Below are 17,065 nucleotides of genomic sequence, written 5' to 3'. Positions count from 1 at the left end.
CCTAATACCTTAATCCGGACTTAGGGGGCCCAACAACCCTACACAATGGTACAATCGACTGTCACGCCACACGCTCCAAGAGTCTGTGTGGTTGCACTAACACCACTCGCAACGGTACCGTACTAAATATCATAACCATCCAATAGGGTTTACCACCACATACCCGCAATCATTATGCGGTATTGGCATTTCATCAATTATATTTCAGTATATCACAATTCAGTTCAATATAAATATTCTCATCATTTTCTGTGCACATTTCATCATCTCGTAATTTCATATATCATATTTCATGTATTTTTCACATTTTTCCAAAATACTCATTTCTCATGCAAATAATTTTCACTCACAAATAAATACCACATTTCATTATTTTCCAATATCAATAATTCACAAAATCCCATTTTTCAGGCAAAACATTTCTACTTATATAATAATACCATATTACATTATTTTTCACTAATCAGATCAGTAATTCTCATTTCAATATTGTCTCAGAAATTACACATTATTATATTTTACACTCCAAAATATCACAATTTACAATTACTCAAATACCACACAATTTATCTGATATTTATATCATAATAATTTTTAGACAAAATATCACATGCTCAATTTCACGTATTCATTCAAATAATAATTCTAAAAAAACTGCTATAATTTATTCCCCTTACCTGACTTACTGAGAGTCTCCCTAGAATCCCAAATTCTACGCCCATGGTGCTCGAAATTCAACTCCTGCAATTTGCATTTTTTCCCAAATTAATTAATCTATTTCTCCAAAATAATACCCATCTAGCCTTCCCTAGATTCCATATACTTCAAATTAATATTTAAACTATTATTTAACACCCCCACTTAATTTTTTAAATTTTACCTGTGGGTCCCAAAATTACACCCGCGACGCTCACTCGGGCCCTAAATTCCAGAAATCCTACTTCAACCCAAAATGCTCAATATTTTAGCATTTTTAAATTAATGCTAATTAATTAAAAATAAGCCTCTTAATAACCCCCGCACCTAAAATTTGGGGTTTTGACCCGACACCCCCACGAGAATTCCATCCCACTAGACTTGTAGAGAATCATCCCTAGATTCTCGTGGTGGTGTCCATTCGTCAATTGGGCTTATATTTTGCAAGAAATTAAAGAAAAAGGGAAAAATGGCTTACCCGAGGTAATACGCCTACGCCGCTCCTACCACCTATCCGCTCCGATAGAAATGACGGCAGCGGTGAATGGAGTCCAGTGGTATCTTCGGATTTTTGATCCGGAGAAAATCCCTCACGAGATCGAGGAGAGAGGGAGAGAGAACGTGAGGAGAGAGAGAGAGGACATGTGCTGCTGCAGGAGAAAAGAAAAAGAAAAGAAGAAAGAAAGAAGAAGAAGATTGGGGGGGGGGGGGGGGGGTGAAGAAGATAATTTTAAAAAAAACAAAACATTCATCCTGAAGCTTTCTGAAGCTTTAGGATGTTAGTTATAATAATAATAATAATAATTAATTAATTAATTAATAATAATAATATATTTAAATAATAAAATAAAAGAATTAATTTTAATTAATTTTTTTCTTTTTTTTAAATCCTTTTAATTAATTAATTAATTAATTTTATTTATTTATTTTTTAATTTTAAATTTTTTTGGAAATCATTCTACTAATCTTTTATAACCCTTTTTGGGATTATTACAGGTCGTCACCCTGAAGGGACGCGCAGTGTCGGTGCCCAGGTATGGTGTCAAATATGCGAGGGTTCCTGCATCATTCTAGATGTGCGCAAGTAAAGACATTAGTTCAGAAAATTAGGATTAGAATAGCAACTTGGATTTACAATGTACTCTTATGATTACTTGATCTTGAACTTTCTAATACTTAATTCTTGAAACATCACCACTTTAAAATCATATTAAATTCCATTGATTTGTTATCATCAAAATAAAAGTCGTAAGCCTTGTTAGGCCAACAACTCAGCCCCCGACCGTCAAATAGAACCCGACCCCCGGCCATTCAATAAAACTTGGCCTACAACTGTCATATCAAATCCCTGTATTTTCATAAATAGTTCTAATATTTCACAAACATTCACAAACTCAGTTATACAATAACCCCCAAAATAATATTCACCTGCCACACAATTTCAGTATTTTGAACATAACCCGTAGGCAACCAAGAAACACAGTATATTTAGTTTATAAGGTCAAACCAAACTTTCCACCGTTCATTTTACTCAAAATACCATAACATATATTCTACGCTTGAAAATGTCCATTTTAAATGGTCAATTTTCGAAGTAATAATTGAAAACATAAATATACTTACACTAAAAACATTTTGATCAGTACAAACTTGTTAAAAAGCTGACTTAACTTAATCTTCTTTGTTGACCCTATGAGTCATACCCTATTTTGATTGTGACAAATACTCTGGTATTTAATGGATTGATGAGTTTGTGTGTAGGACCAATCGAACGTATCATATGGTGCACGTACATGGAAGACCTGAAGACCCTGAAGATCATGTTTATTGTATTTCATTATTATTTGGGTCTGTAATAGTAATTAGGAGAACATGATCTGTAATAATTAATGTCTTACCTGCATGGTAGGATCGATAAACTCAAGACTATAGATGGACTTTAGGAACACCCTTCGGTCGACCGACACCGGATTTTTTCGGTGCTTTGAAAAAGGCTTAGAATGACCCTAGGACACTCACACATGCACATATATATATATATATATATATATATATATATATATATATATATATATATGTGGTAATATAAATAGGGTGAAGCTATAAAGGAGTTGGAACCAAAATGCATTAAAAATGCATGTTCGGTCGACCGAGCCTTTCAGTCCATTTTCCTCCTGGTCGACCGAACCTGGACCTGGTCAACCATTTGACCACAGTCCGATCGACCGAACCAATGTAGTTCAAAACCCCCGGTCGACCGAAACCCCCAGAGGTCAACAATTTGACAATCTGGTGGACCGAGCCAATTTTGTACTCCAACTACCTAGTCGATCGAGGGTCCTCGAGAGATGCCTCAATGGTCTAGTCGACCGAACCATTTAGTTCATTTCTTCCTGGTCGACTGAACCGCGATGTTTGGAAAAATCGCCCTTCTCGGTCGACCGAGACCATAGTTCGTTTCCCCCTGGTCGACCGAACCTAGGTAATTTTGCCCTTGACACATGTGTCCAGTCGATCGAGTCCCCAGTTCATTTTTGCACTGGTCAACCGAACCATATGAGTCCTGATCGACCGAACTTGTTCTGGTCAACCGAACCTCTCGGGTTGCCCCATATTTTTTACCGCAGTTAACTTTTTTAAACGGGGTTAATTAGGGTTAAATTGGTTTAAAACAATATTAATAATACCCTACATATCCTAACGGCTATAATTTTTCCTATCTCTATATATAGGGCTTTATTTACAAAAATTAGAAAATAGATTAGAAAAACAATTAGCAAAAAAATCCTCTGATTCTCAAAAGCTCTATTTCTCACACACAAGTCTTATTTCTTCATTCTTACTCATCCTCATTGCAAATTTTACTAAGTAAGAGTGCTATTGTGAGTATTTAGTAAAGCTTACACTCTCGCTTGTTTTAGATTGATTGATATATATATTTTTATTCGAGAGTAAGCTTTAAGTTTTTTCTAGGAGACTTCATTAATAAGTCTTTCATAGAAAAACTTCGTAGAGCTTGTGAGTTTTGCATCATCATTGCAATACTCAAGAGTTCGTATTGCTCTTTGTTTGTGAAATAAATTGTTGCAAATCGATTTCAAATATCTCGTGTGATTTACTTTGAGAAATATTTTGTTGAGATATTTGTGCATACACAAAAAGATCTTTGTTGAAATATCCTTCGATTGATTTTATCTAGTTGAACACAAAGATCAAATTATTTTATAAACTAAATATGAATATCTCTTGTGGTTTATATTGAGAAATATTATCTGTTGAGATATTTGACGTGTGCTTGTGATCTTTGTCTGTGCATTGTGATTGAAATATTATTTTGACACAAAGATCCTATCATTTACACTCTCACGCACTGATTGCTATATTTGCATAATTATTTAAGAGTAAACACTTATAATACACGAGCTTATCAAATCCTATCTATTGGTAGTGTATTGATTATACTATGCGTATTGGGGTACATATATGTTTTATATGAAAGCATAATCACTGTACCACTTGATTTTATTGAGAAATATGTTGTATTCCAAGCGTGGCCTGAGCGGGTGGTAATCCAGCCCGAAAGGATTGTGTAAGTTGAGGTCAGCCCTGTGTTAATTGACCTGATTGTAAAGGTTGAGGTCAGCCCTGTACTAATTGACCTGGTTGTTTAGGTGCCGCTCCAACCGTTAAGGGAGCCTATAGTGGTAATCCTTGTGCTTGTTGGCTAAGTCGGGGATGTAGGCAATTTGGCCGAACCTCGATAACATTTCTGGATGTCGTCTCCTTTACTGCTTTATTGTGCATGCTTGGTTAAATGTTTATTGCAGCTTAAATTCCATTGTATATTTACATTGATTTATTTTACATGTACTAGATTGACCTTAGACTTGTGTAATACTGTTGTTTGTGGATTGACCTAAAGCAATAAATTTTAAATACCAATTCACCCCCCCTCTTAGGATTGCACCAAAGCTAACACCCTTACCTATTTCTAAAAAGGAAATAGAAACAAATAAAAATACTCGAAACCCTAGCTTTTTGAATAGGTAGAACTACGAGTACGGGCTAGCCTGGAGAGAGAGTGAACTGGGAGCAAGAGAGAACTCGTAAGAGCCTTTTAATGAAGAAATCTCGAAACCCTAGCAGAGCCAAAAAAGAAGAGATTTTGAAATTCCAAGAAAAAATGAGCTCACTTCTATTTATAGGTGGGTAGCCTAGGAGAAGACCAGCGATGCTTTTCCCTATCCTTAGAAAACCAGGGACGGTTTGACAGTTGACCCTGCGAGTTGACTAAAAATCAGCGATGATTTTCTTAACCTCTAGAAAATTCTCGATGATTTGAGTCCTGCCAAACCAATTTTCTTCTTTTTCTTTTCTTTTTCCCTTTATTTCTCTCTTTTATATTTATTTTCTTTTATTTTCGGTTGAAAATCGGCAATAGAAACAGGAAACTGACAATATGAAAAAAACCATTTTTATAATTTATTTCTTCACATGGAGAAACAGAAACAAAAAATAGAAAATAACAACAATACCAAACAGACCCTTAATAATTGGGTTACCAATATTTTAGCATTTTTGGTGATAAATGGTCCTAGAATTTAGGGGGCAAAATTGACTACTTATTATTATTATTCCATTTCAATGTCAATATTATTTTTGTTTATTGAGACATAATAGTAAAGAAATTTAAGAAGTGGGATTTGGGTACGTAATTCAATATTTATGATTAAATAAATTGTAGAGTCTTATAAATTTTCAATTATGAAAGAATAACAAAAATGATTCAAATATTTATGAACTTTTTTTCGATAAGAAAAGATCAAATATTTGATCATATTTGGCATTCAGGTTGAAGGTCATCGACTCAAATTTTAAGACTTAATGATCATAAAACAAGATAAGAATGAGCTTATCATCTAATATGTAGTGTGAACTCAATTGATCTTTCATTACTAAGCTCTAAAAAGCAAGTGCTAGGAATAGACCATATGCTCATGTATTAGCGTATCCTTTTGTTCCCTTATTTTTTTTGGTAGCTAATGGTATCCAAATTTTTTTTTCGGGTCCTTTTAATCCATGGGTGGGAGGTCATTTCTTAAGTAAACTTAATTTTTAGTTACATCTGTTTTTTATTTTTTATTTTTTTTTTACCATCCTTAAACATTTTAGCACAGTTATTTATGTTGATCAATTTGCTACGCCATAAACAAAATGCACATGAGATACATGTGCAATGAATTTTCTTTTTCTTTTTTTCAAAATAAAAATAGTGTTAATGTCTAATGAAAAAGAAAAAAAAAATTGCAAACAAGACACTAATCATTGATACCATCAACATGAAATTGTACGTAAAATCTATAAAATAAAGGGAAAAATGGTTTTGTCTATCCCTTCAATATCTCTTATGATATTTTTTCTTACAAATTCTAATAAATACCTCCTCTCTAAATTAAATATATTAGAAATGAATATTAAAGATTAAAAATTTAAATCCAATATTAATGATTAAAAAATTTTAACCCACTGCACATGCTCTTCTTTTACACCCCATTTGCGACTTTTCGATGGGTATGCACTATTGCATTTTACCAGTATTGAAGTTGATAATTCCAATTTAATACGAAGAGAATTGGTTTAAATTGATAATTTTATTTTTCCTTTGAAGCCAATTTAATAGACTTGTGTATCAAGTATTTATTATCATCGACTTAAATTTATGCACTAAATTTATAATGCTTTTTGAATTTTTTTTTTTTTAAAAGGATGGTTGGATGAAGTAGTGAAAAATGTTAATCCTATAACTTACATTAAGAAATCTTTCACTAACAAAGTATTGTAAATATTTTTCTCCATTATATATATACCATTACGAAGAAAATTTTTCACTATATAATTACCTAGGCCTTGCCTTTTCAAATTCTTAAAATGTCTAAGTAACTGCTTTTTTATGCAAATTAAATCAACGAGAATATAGTAATAAAAATATATATATATATATAATTATTTAAAAAAAAATATGTTTGGAAAATGTAAAGTAAGCAATATTGGATCAAATAATTACATGAACAATGAATAATCCATCATACTTATAATATACTTAATCCAAGATTCTAAAAATGAAATTTTATATACAGTATGTGGGTAGGGGTGAGCAAATGGTCGGTTCGGCCAAAATCGGTCAATTAACCAAATTAACCCAAATTTTTGGGTAATGATTTCTATTAACCAAATCGACAAAACAAAGGAAGCTTACCGAACCGACCCCAATCAAATTACCTTTTTGGGTAATTCGATTAACCGAATTTAACCGAAATAATTTGAAATTAATTATTAAAAACAAAATATAATTGTAAATTTTTTATCAATTACAGCTTAATTAAGCAGCTCATCTATTAATTTTATTAATAAAATTAATAAAATATAAATTAGTGACTAAATGGTTCATTACCATGCTGTGTTTTTTGGGTGACATAAATTCTAGAATTTAAAATAGGATCTCTGTTTGGATAATGGATTCATCTTCAAAAGGGTAAGTTTCTCTATCCTTGGTCCTTCCTAAACCGTTGCTGCTTTTTTGTATGTTGTTTGTTCTTCATAGAAGCAGCAAGCAGCCAAAGATTGAAATGAGCTTGAAGATGTCATCAAGCCATTAATGGCAATAGTACGTGGAGAAAGCATAGAGGCTTATTGTCTGTTTTGTTCTTCTGTCATTAGCAACTGCAATTCTTGAATTCGCTCTCGATCTCAAAACATTCCAGAGTAGCTTTAATTTATATTTAAATTGTAATTAATTGTTAATTTGGTTAATTCTATTAACTGAATTAAAGTTCCTATTAATCGAACCGATAATCGATTAACCAAAAATGGGTAAAATCGTAACTGAATCGATCAAAATTGGTTGATTAATTCAGGTATTCTCGAATTATGCTCACCCCTATATGTGGGCACGCATTACGTTCACCCTTCTAACTCCATACTTTTTTAGTAATAAAATATAATTACGTTTTTATTTTTACAATTGTAGCCTCTATTTCTTTAATTATCTATAACATTTTTCTTTCGCTGTCTCTAAAATGTTTAACACACTCATTTATGTCGCTCAATTGCAGTATTTTACGTAAATAGAAAAGAGGGCACGCACATGAGACGCATGTGGAATGAGACTTTTATCAACTTCATTTAAACGTGACCTGCACGTGCACACGCTGTATGCACTGAAGTCCTGCACCTAATTACCATTAAGCTTATTATTGAGAACTACATAAGAAGCCGCATACGACATTTTTTCTTCTCGGTACTGAAACAAGTTAGTAAGGCACCGGCGCCGGTAATATAATATCATCGCCTTCAGTGAGCCCTATTGTTGCTTGGGGTGCTGATGCAACAGAGCCAGAGCTTCGGATCTCCGCCATTCCCCTACGCACGCCGCTAGTGATTTGCGCCTCGCATAGTTTAGGAAGAAATACGCCTAATAAAAACACGACATTAATAACAGAATAAAGAGTCATGATATACGTAAACAGGTGAAGATCACTATAATCAGTTGCTTAATTATATATATAAACAAGCCCAACATCTAATAAACTTAAAAATTTAAAGTTGTGTCGATGCTCAACTACCGATCTAGTGTGCGTGAAGACTCCTCGGTACCTAAAAGGATTCTAAGGAAAAGGGTTTTTTTGCTCTGTAATTATTTCGGATTTGTTTTTTGAAATTTTAAAAAAATGCCTCTGTAATTATTCTTTTTTTTTTGTCTAACAAATAAAATATAAAAATAAAATTGTCTGAAAATCATGAAGCACTCTCCTTTGCTTAAAAAGGATTATTATGATTATGTTAGGCCTTAAAACTGTGCGCAATATCTATCCATGAGTTTAGAGATTTGAGAAATTTTTGCTCGTCCAAAGTATAATCAAATAGAATGGTGGATTCAAAAGTGAAAAACATAATGAATTGGAGTTTTATTTTTAGTAATACTTTCGAAAAATCAAAAAGTGGTCATATATAGTCGAAGACTGTTGAAGATTAAACTTGAGAACAGTGAGATGGTGGCAGCAAAAATTTGACTGCAGCAGCTTTATCAATCGGCAGCCCACCTTCATTAAAGTTAAGCAAGATTTGGCCACCAACCTTACCAAACCAGCCACAATCGTTGAAGTTTAAATTCCCACCATTGTTGATTATTTGGTTTCTGTAATTGCTATAAATAGGTGAGTGTGTGTGCATTGTAAGTGTGGTGTTGAGAGTATAAAGCCGGTGAGAGAGAAAGAAAGGAGAGTTGCTTCCTCTGTGTATTGTTTCTGATTGAAATAAATTGTTCTTGAATTTATCCTCATTGAGTTTCAGTCACAACTAGTGACTGAGTGTTCCTCTCCACCCATTAGTGATATCAGAGCGTCTAGGTACGCCGGAATTCGCCAAACAGAGGCGAACAGAGGAGAAATTCAATTTTCTTCCCAGTTTTGAAATTGCTCCAAATCCCAAATTGAGCCTGCCATTGTGCAATTAGACTCGAGACGATTCCAACGGTGGAAACTACGTCTCAAAAGGACACCCGGAGAGTCTACACGCGCTCCCACGTGCCTACCACGAAGACAGCGCTCTCCCCACGCGTCGCACGCGCTGACGAAGACTCCGGCAGCCGGTGACACTCGCCTGACGCTCCCGCACGCGTCTTCTTCGCCCAATTGGCGAGATCCGACCCTGACATCGACCCGCAACCCGGCCCAGCAACCAGAAATCCGGATTCGTGCCCGAGACTTGACCCGCATCCGACCCGCCTCCCAGCAGCGGACACGCGGCACGCGCAGAGAACGCCACGTGGTGTAACGGGATCATTAACGCCTTTAAACGGCCGTTAAGTTAAACCGGTTAGTTAAAAATTCACCAGAATTGCCTATAGCCGGTTCAGTGATTTTTAGACCGGTTCTTTGCAAACCAAAACCGGTTCCTAAGGTTTTTTAATCTTTTGAATTTATTGATGGCATTAGATTTACCAAAATCAGTCCCCATCTCTCTGTTTTTTATATATTAAATTCGATGGCTAACGGTACTATCCAATCGGTCATTCCAAAATTGACCCGAGAGAATTATGACAACTAGTCGATTCAAATGAGAGCCCTTTTATGTTCTCAAGATGTCATGGACATCGTTGAAGATGGGTACAGAGAAAGCCCATCAAAAGAAGTCGAAGCAGCTATGCCCGAAGCTCAAAGAACGACCTTGCAAGCCGATCGAAAGAAAGATTGCAAGGCAAAATCCATAATCTACCAAGGCCTTGATGAGGCCACGTTCGAAATCATCGCCTCCGCAAAGACATCTAAAGAAGTTTGGGACTCTCTCCATCGAACACACAAAGGTGCAGATAAAGTAAAAAAGATTCGTCTTCAGACATTGCGAGGTGAGTTCGAATCTCTCAAAATGAAGTCTACTGAATCCATTACAGACTACTATACACGAGTATGGTAGTATCAAATCAATTGAGAAGAAATGGAGAAATTCTCAATGACGAGAGAATTTGTGAAAAAAATTTGCGATCTTTAGATCCAAAATATGATTATATAGCTGTGACCCTAGAAGAAACAAAAGACTTGGAAATAATGTCTGTAGAAGAACTTGTGGGCTCACTCCAAGCCCATGAGCAAAAAGTCAATAGAAGAAGTGATGATAAAGCACTGGAGCAAGCTCTCCAAACGAAGTTGTCCCTCACTACAGATGGATACGACAAAGGGGGGATGTCACAACAAGGAAGAGGACGAGACCGAGGATCTCGTGGAAGAAATTCTGGAAATTTTAACTCCAGAGAAGGTGGCAGAGGCAAAAGAGGTCTCACTAGAGGAGGACGAAATCAACAGAGCTATGTCCCACAAGGCAGAGGACAAGGAAGAAGAGGAGGATATAATAATCGCTCGAATGTAGACAAAAGAAACATTCAATGCTACAATTGTGACAAGTATGGACACTATAGCAATGAATGTTGGGGGCGACAACAAGAAAAGGTTAGCGAGGAGGTCAACCTTGCCGAAACTGATCATGCAGATGGAGAGTCGTTGATGCTGATGGCACACAATGCAACTCCTCAGGACCAGAGTGTTTGGTACCTTGATTCTGGAGCCAGCAACCATATGACTGGCAGAAAGAACCTATTCTTTGAACTTGATGAGAAAGTTTAGGGGGAGATATCTTTCGGCGATAATTCTAAAATCCCAGTCCAAGGGAGAGGAGATGTTTTGACCAAACAGAAGTCTGGAGATCATGCTTACATCTCCAACGTCTACTATGTGCCAGCCATGAAGACTAATATACTTAGTCTCGGACAGCTCGTGGAGAGAGGCTATCGAATTAGCCTCAATGATAAGCAGATGGTGATAATAGATGTTCGAGGAAAGCTTGTTACTCGAGTTCAAATGGCAAAGAATCGAATGTTTCCGCTTGCCATTCAACATGATACGCCAAGGTGTTTGAGCGCTATCATCAAAGACAAAGACTGGCTATGACATCTAAGGTATGGGCATCTAAACTTTGAAAGTTTGAAACAATTGGGAAGCAAGAAGATGGTGAAGGGCTTACCCAATATCCATCATCCAAATGTGATATGTGAAAGCTGTATTTTGAGCAAGCAACATAGAAACAGCTTTGAAAAGCAAACCGAATGGAGATCAACTATGCCGCTCCAACTAATACACACAGATGTGTGTGGTCCACTAAGACCATTTTCAAATGGACAGAATCGATACTTCCTCACCTTCATCGACGACTACAGCAGGAAGACCTGGGTCTACTTCTTGAAAAGGAAGTCAGAGGTGTTTGACAAGTTCAAAGAGTTCAAAACTCTTGTGGAGAAACAGAGTGGCTTCCGCATCAAGTCACTCCGGTCAGATCAAGGAGGAGAGTACAAAGACGAAGCTTTCTTGGAATTCCTTAGACAACAAGGGATTCAGAAACAGTTCACACCATCATACACTCCTCAGTTGAATGGTGTAGCCGAAAGGAAGAACCGCACAATCCTTAACATGGCTAGAAGCATGTTAAAGGATAAAAATGTGCCCAAGAGTTTTTGGGCAGAAGCAGTGTTATGTGCAGTTTATCTTCTCAATAGGTGTCCGACGAAGAGTCTTGATACAAAGACACCATATGAAGCCTGGAGTACTCACAAGCCCAGTGTGAGTCATCTTAGGGTGTTTGGCTCCATAGCCTACGCCAAGATCCTAGAAGCAAGAAGGACAAAGCTGGATGATAAAGGAGAGAAGTGTATCCTTGTAGGATAGGGTGACAGCACCATGGGATATCGACTTTACAATCCCATCAACAAGAAAGTCTTTCACAGTCGGGATGTCATCTTTGAAGAAAATGAATCCTGGAAATGGGACCAGGCTGAATGTTCCAAAGATGCGGAATTGACACTTGAAGGAGAAGAACCTACACAGACAAGAGAAGTGGCTATCGAGCCACAAATTCCTAAGCTGCAGACACCTCCACATGGTTCACCACAGACAAATGAAGCTCCATCACCAATAGAGCGTGAAATCTCAGACATGAGACCTAGAGGAGCTCGAAATCTAGCCGAGCTGTATGAAACTACAGAACCAATTGAAGAGTATGTTACTCTTTACTGTCTATTGTTAACCAGCGACCTGGTTAGCTTTGAGGAAGCTAACGAAGAAGACAAATGGAGAAAAGCGATGGATGAGGAGATTCAATCCATCGAGAAGAACAAAACTTGGGAGTTGACAAATCTCCCGAAGGGCCGCAAAACCATTGGTGTGAAATGGGTCTACAAGACCAAGAAGAACACTCAAAGAGAAATCCAGAGATACAAAGCAAAACATGTCATCAAGGGTTACAGGAAGAAAGAAGTGAAATTGATATCTTGCAGAACGTATGATCGGATGACTAATATTTTCACAAAACCACTCAGGCATGATATTTTTGCAAGACTGAAGATAATGCTCAAAATGACAAAGTTCGGGGAATCAAGTTTAAGGAGGGATGTTGAAGATTAAACTTGAGAACAGTGGGACGGTGGCAGCAAAAATTTGACTGTAGCAGCTTCATCAACCGGCAGCCCACCTCCATTGAAGTTAAGCAAGATTTGGCCACCAACCTTACCAAACCAGCCACAATCGTTGAAGTTTAAATTCCCACCATTGTTGATTATTTGGTTTCTGTAATTGCTATAAATAGGTGAGTGTGTGTGCATTGTAAGTGTGGTGTGTTGAGAGTGTAAAGCCAGTGAGAGAGAAAGAAATGAGAGTTGCTTCCTCTGTGTATTGTTTCTGATTGAAATAAATTGTTCTTGAATTTATCCTCATTGAGTTTCAGTCACAACCAGTGACTGAGTGTTCCTCTCCACCCATCAAAGACGAACAACCATCTTTCGTTGACCCATGAAAACCAATCTGATATATATAAAGCAATATATATATATATATATATATATATATATATATATATATAAGGAAAAAAAAAACATATAAATTATTAAATGTATCTACTTATATTAACTTTATGTTTGGTGGCCCATGTGTATAGATTTAGATTAGATTCGCACTCTCAAATGCAATTTGAGAGCATTAGATTTGAGCATTTAATTTAAAAAATTAATATATTTTAATATTACATTTTATTTAAATATAGACAAATTCAAATCTAAATCCTCTTTCAAATACAGGATTATCACAATAATTGAAAAAAAAAAAAAAATTGAGGTAGTAATAAAAATCTGAATCTCACACCGTTATGTTTATTCTCGTAAAAAAAAAAATATATATATCATCTGAAAAACTTTATTCATCTTAGAGGAGTAGTGTAGTTCTTCCATTGGATCTTTTTATCCAACAAAAATGATTTAAACAGTGAGAGAATGTGAATCATATAAAGTAGAGTTCACTATTTAGAGCGTTTTCATGAACACTAGGATCTATGGAATAGCCACTGTGGAGATGCATTTCCCAGAATTTCATACTAAATTATAAACCATTGAAGAATTATTGAAGTTACCTTCGCCGGCAGCAAGGTTGAAGTAGAGATCAACGATGTTGGGGCAGGACTGGTAGCACTCAGAGGAGCAAAGCTTGTGGGTGAAGCGAGACTCAAGCAGGGAATCGGAGGAGATGCCGAGAGACTTCCTGTCGACGCCGCAGGCCTTGATGCACTCGTCGCTCTCCACCAAATCCTTCAACTTGTTGGCTTCAATGTTCGACGTGCGGCACACGAACTTCTCTTCTCCGGTGCGCTTCACCTGCTTCTCCAGCACGCACCGCTGCCCCGTCGCCGACACCGCGAATGCGCACTTGTCCTCCCCCAGATTCTCACAAGTTACTTCCCCTGCAGTACATAGATCACGAAACCATAGCACGAAGAAATTAATGGTGATCGCCTTATCGGCGACATTAAAAAAACCCACACAAAGCAGAAACACCAAATGATTAATTACCTAGAGTGCCCTCCACGAAGACGGCAGGGCGAGGGCGAGCAGGGAGAGGGTCTTCATCTTCAAGCTAAAACGAGAAGCCATGACCGGACCGAGCTGGGAGGAGATGGACGGTGACGGTGGCCGGGATGGCTGCTGTGTATACCTGTGAAGTGGGTAGCTAGAGAAAGCCGAAGATGGGGTGGTGAGGATTCCGGTGGGGAGCGGAGGGGTATTTATACATACATGGCTTCAAGTGGGGACTGGAATTAAGGAATATCTGAAGCTAGCTAGGGGAGGTGTGAAAGCGACAAAGCCCAAGATGGTCGGGGGAGGAGGGGAGAGTGATTTGTGAGATCCCAAAGCAGTCAAAGACTCCACCACTGACGGCGGGTGTATCTGTTAATTTGTATCCCTCTTCCGATGGCTGCCACATGCATGCTTGCTTTGCTTGCTCGTGAAAAACAATTCTAGCTTTCCCTGATTTTAATTTTATAATAATAAAAAAGGGTCTTTCACTCTTTCTCCTATTCCATGCATATAACTTCTCTACTCTCCTCGCCTCATTTTCCCTATGGACCCGAGTGGAGTATTAATATACATCCAGTCCTACATAATTTTTGTGAGCAGTTTCAAAGTCAGTATAATATCTTCTTAAGTCTCTCTCCTTAATACCTAGATTTTGAAGATGAGCTCTCTAACACTCTTGGTATGAATTTTACTGCATTGGGCTATTGTCACTTGTCCACCCCCCTTCCAATTTTTTTTCTCCATAGTTAATTAATTCAGCTTATTCCATGGTAATACAGGTAACTCAGTCTATTAAGCATCACTAGCAACATCACCCTTTTATATTCACTACTTCATATAATTATTCTATATTATTAGCTGATAGTCAGCGTAAAATTTGTTAAATCACTATGATATGAATTTTTACTGAATATTTGCTGGGGCGTCCCCTATGTTAAAATATTTTCTGTTTTGTTTGTTATTAGTTAGTTGCTGCAATTGTTCTTCACATGCAACACTTAATAGTTTATTGTTTGTGTTTAGTTCTTCTGTTGTTCAGTTTATTGTTTAGTTTTCATGTATATATACTCTGCTGGATACAATGAGAATAATAAGAAAAGGAGAAGAAGCTTTCACGCAGCTTTCTTGATTTCTCAATGGCTTTTGCATTTTCTTCTTCATCTCCATACTACATTGCAACCTTCTGCTTTTTGTAAACTCAATGGCTTCTGCATTTTCCTCTTCATCTTCATACTACACAACAATCTTCTGCTTTCTGTAAAATGGTATCAGAGCAATCCTATTTGTACACTATTTTTTTTTCTTTGAAGAAAGATACATTCAGCATTCCATTTCCTTCTTGTTTTTTTTTATCATGACTTCTCCTGTTTCATCCTCTGAAATCGATCCATCTAATCCATATTTCATGCATCATGGTGAAAGTCTTGGTTCACTTCTAGTATCTCAGCAATTGACTGGACCTGATGATTATCCAAGTTGGAGGCGTGCCATAATTTTAGCTATATCAGCTAAAAACAAATCTTGTTTCATAAATGGCACAATAGCAAAGCCAAAGGATGAAGATCCTCTGTTTGCAGCCTGGTCAAAATGCAATACAATGATCCTTTCTTGGCTCTTAAATGTTGTTTCCAGAGACATAGCATCAAGTGTTTTGTATCATGAATTTGCGAAATATTTTTGGGATGATATTGCTGTTCGTTTTCAACAATCAAATGGACCACGTCTCTATCAATTAAAGAAGGACATCTCCGATCTGATGCAAGAAAACCTAACTGTAACAGCATATTTTACTAGGCTCAAAGGTTTGTGGGATGAATTGTCCAATTACATAGCCACTAAGAAATGTGTTTGTGGTCAAGGATGTGCATGTGTAAAGTCATCTCATGAAGATTATGTGCTGCAATTTCTTATGGGGTTAAATGACACATATTCACAAATTCGTATACAAATATTGTTGAGTGATCCTCTACCTTCAATCAACAAAGTATATGCATTGATTGTTCAGGAAGAACGTCAAAGAGCTGTTACAGGGCATGTGCCTTCTATTGAATCTGCAGCAATGATGAGTAAAAATTATTCTTCCTCAAATGCACATCCGCAAAGACATTACAAATATAACAAGCAAAAGGGGCCATGTATCATTGTGGTTATGAGAATCACACAGTAGAAAAATGTTATAAACTACATGGTTATCCTCCTGGTTACAAATTTATCAAAAATAAGCCAGCATCAAGATACACCACTTCTGCTAATCAAGTTGCTGTAGATAAAGATTCAGTAAACGTAGCAAATTCTTGCCCTTTTACTCCGGAGCAATGTGAGCAGCTTTTGAGTCTCCTTAAGACTTCTAATTCAACATTTTTATCATCTGCCGTTGCTGTAAACAACAGCACAACTCTTTCCATGTTAGGTAGATCTTGTCCTAGTATTTTTTCTGTGTTTCAATATGATAAAACCAATCCTTGGATCATTGATATGGGTGCTACTGATCATATCATACATTCAGCATCAATATTTCATTCTTGTTCTCGTATTTCATCTAAAGTTCAATTGCCAAATGGACAAAAAGTTGAATCCACCCATATTGGTACAGTTCAGCTTTCAAATGATTTATGCTTAACTGAGGTGTTGTGTGTGTTAGAAAAGGTGTATTCCCAAGAGGGGGGGTGAATTGGAATTTAAAACTTTTTCTCCTAGGTTAATTTATCCAACAATAGTGTATACACAACCTAGGGTCAGTCTATGCAATTTCCAAATACGTAGATAAATATAATGTTAAAATTAAGTCATAAGCATCATTCACCCATAACATACATGTGCGGTAAATATAAAATGCAGAAATATAAACAAACACATGGCATGTTATCGGGGTTCGGCCAACTGTGCCTACCTCCCCACCTCAAGCTCGCAAGCTCGAGAATTCCA

General features: G+C 36.6%; 1 protein-coding gene and 1 pseudogene across 1 annotated transcript; one reads left to right on the top strand and one right to left on the bottom strand.

The window, feature by feature from the left end:
* Positions 1-8,006: 8,006 nt before the first annotated feature.
* Positions 8,007-14,215, bottom strand: LOC131145684 (uncharacterized; annotated as a pseudogene).
* Positions 14,216-15,494: 1,279 nt separating this feature from the next.
* LOC131145683 (uncharacterized) lies at positions 15,495-16,307 on the top strand. Its single transcript, XM_058094883.1, has one exon. The coding sequence runs from the start codon at positions 15,495-15,497 to the stop codon at positions 16,305-16,307; it is 813 nt and encodes a 270-aa protein (XP_057950866.1).
* Positions 16,308-17,065: the final 758 nt, after the last annotated feature.

Source organism: Malania oleifera, chromosome 13, assembly GCF_029873635.1.
Source record: "Malania oleifera isolate guangnan ecotype guangnan chromosome 13, ASM2987363v1, whole genome shotgun sequence".
NCBI lineage: Eukaryota > Viridiplantae > Streptophyta > Magnoliopsida > Santalales > Ximeniaceae > Malania > Malania oleifera.
Note: the sequence above shows the minus strand (reverse complement) of the source record. Positions and strands in the feature narration are given on the sequence as shown.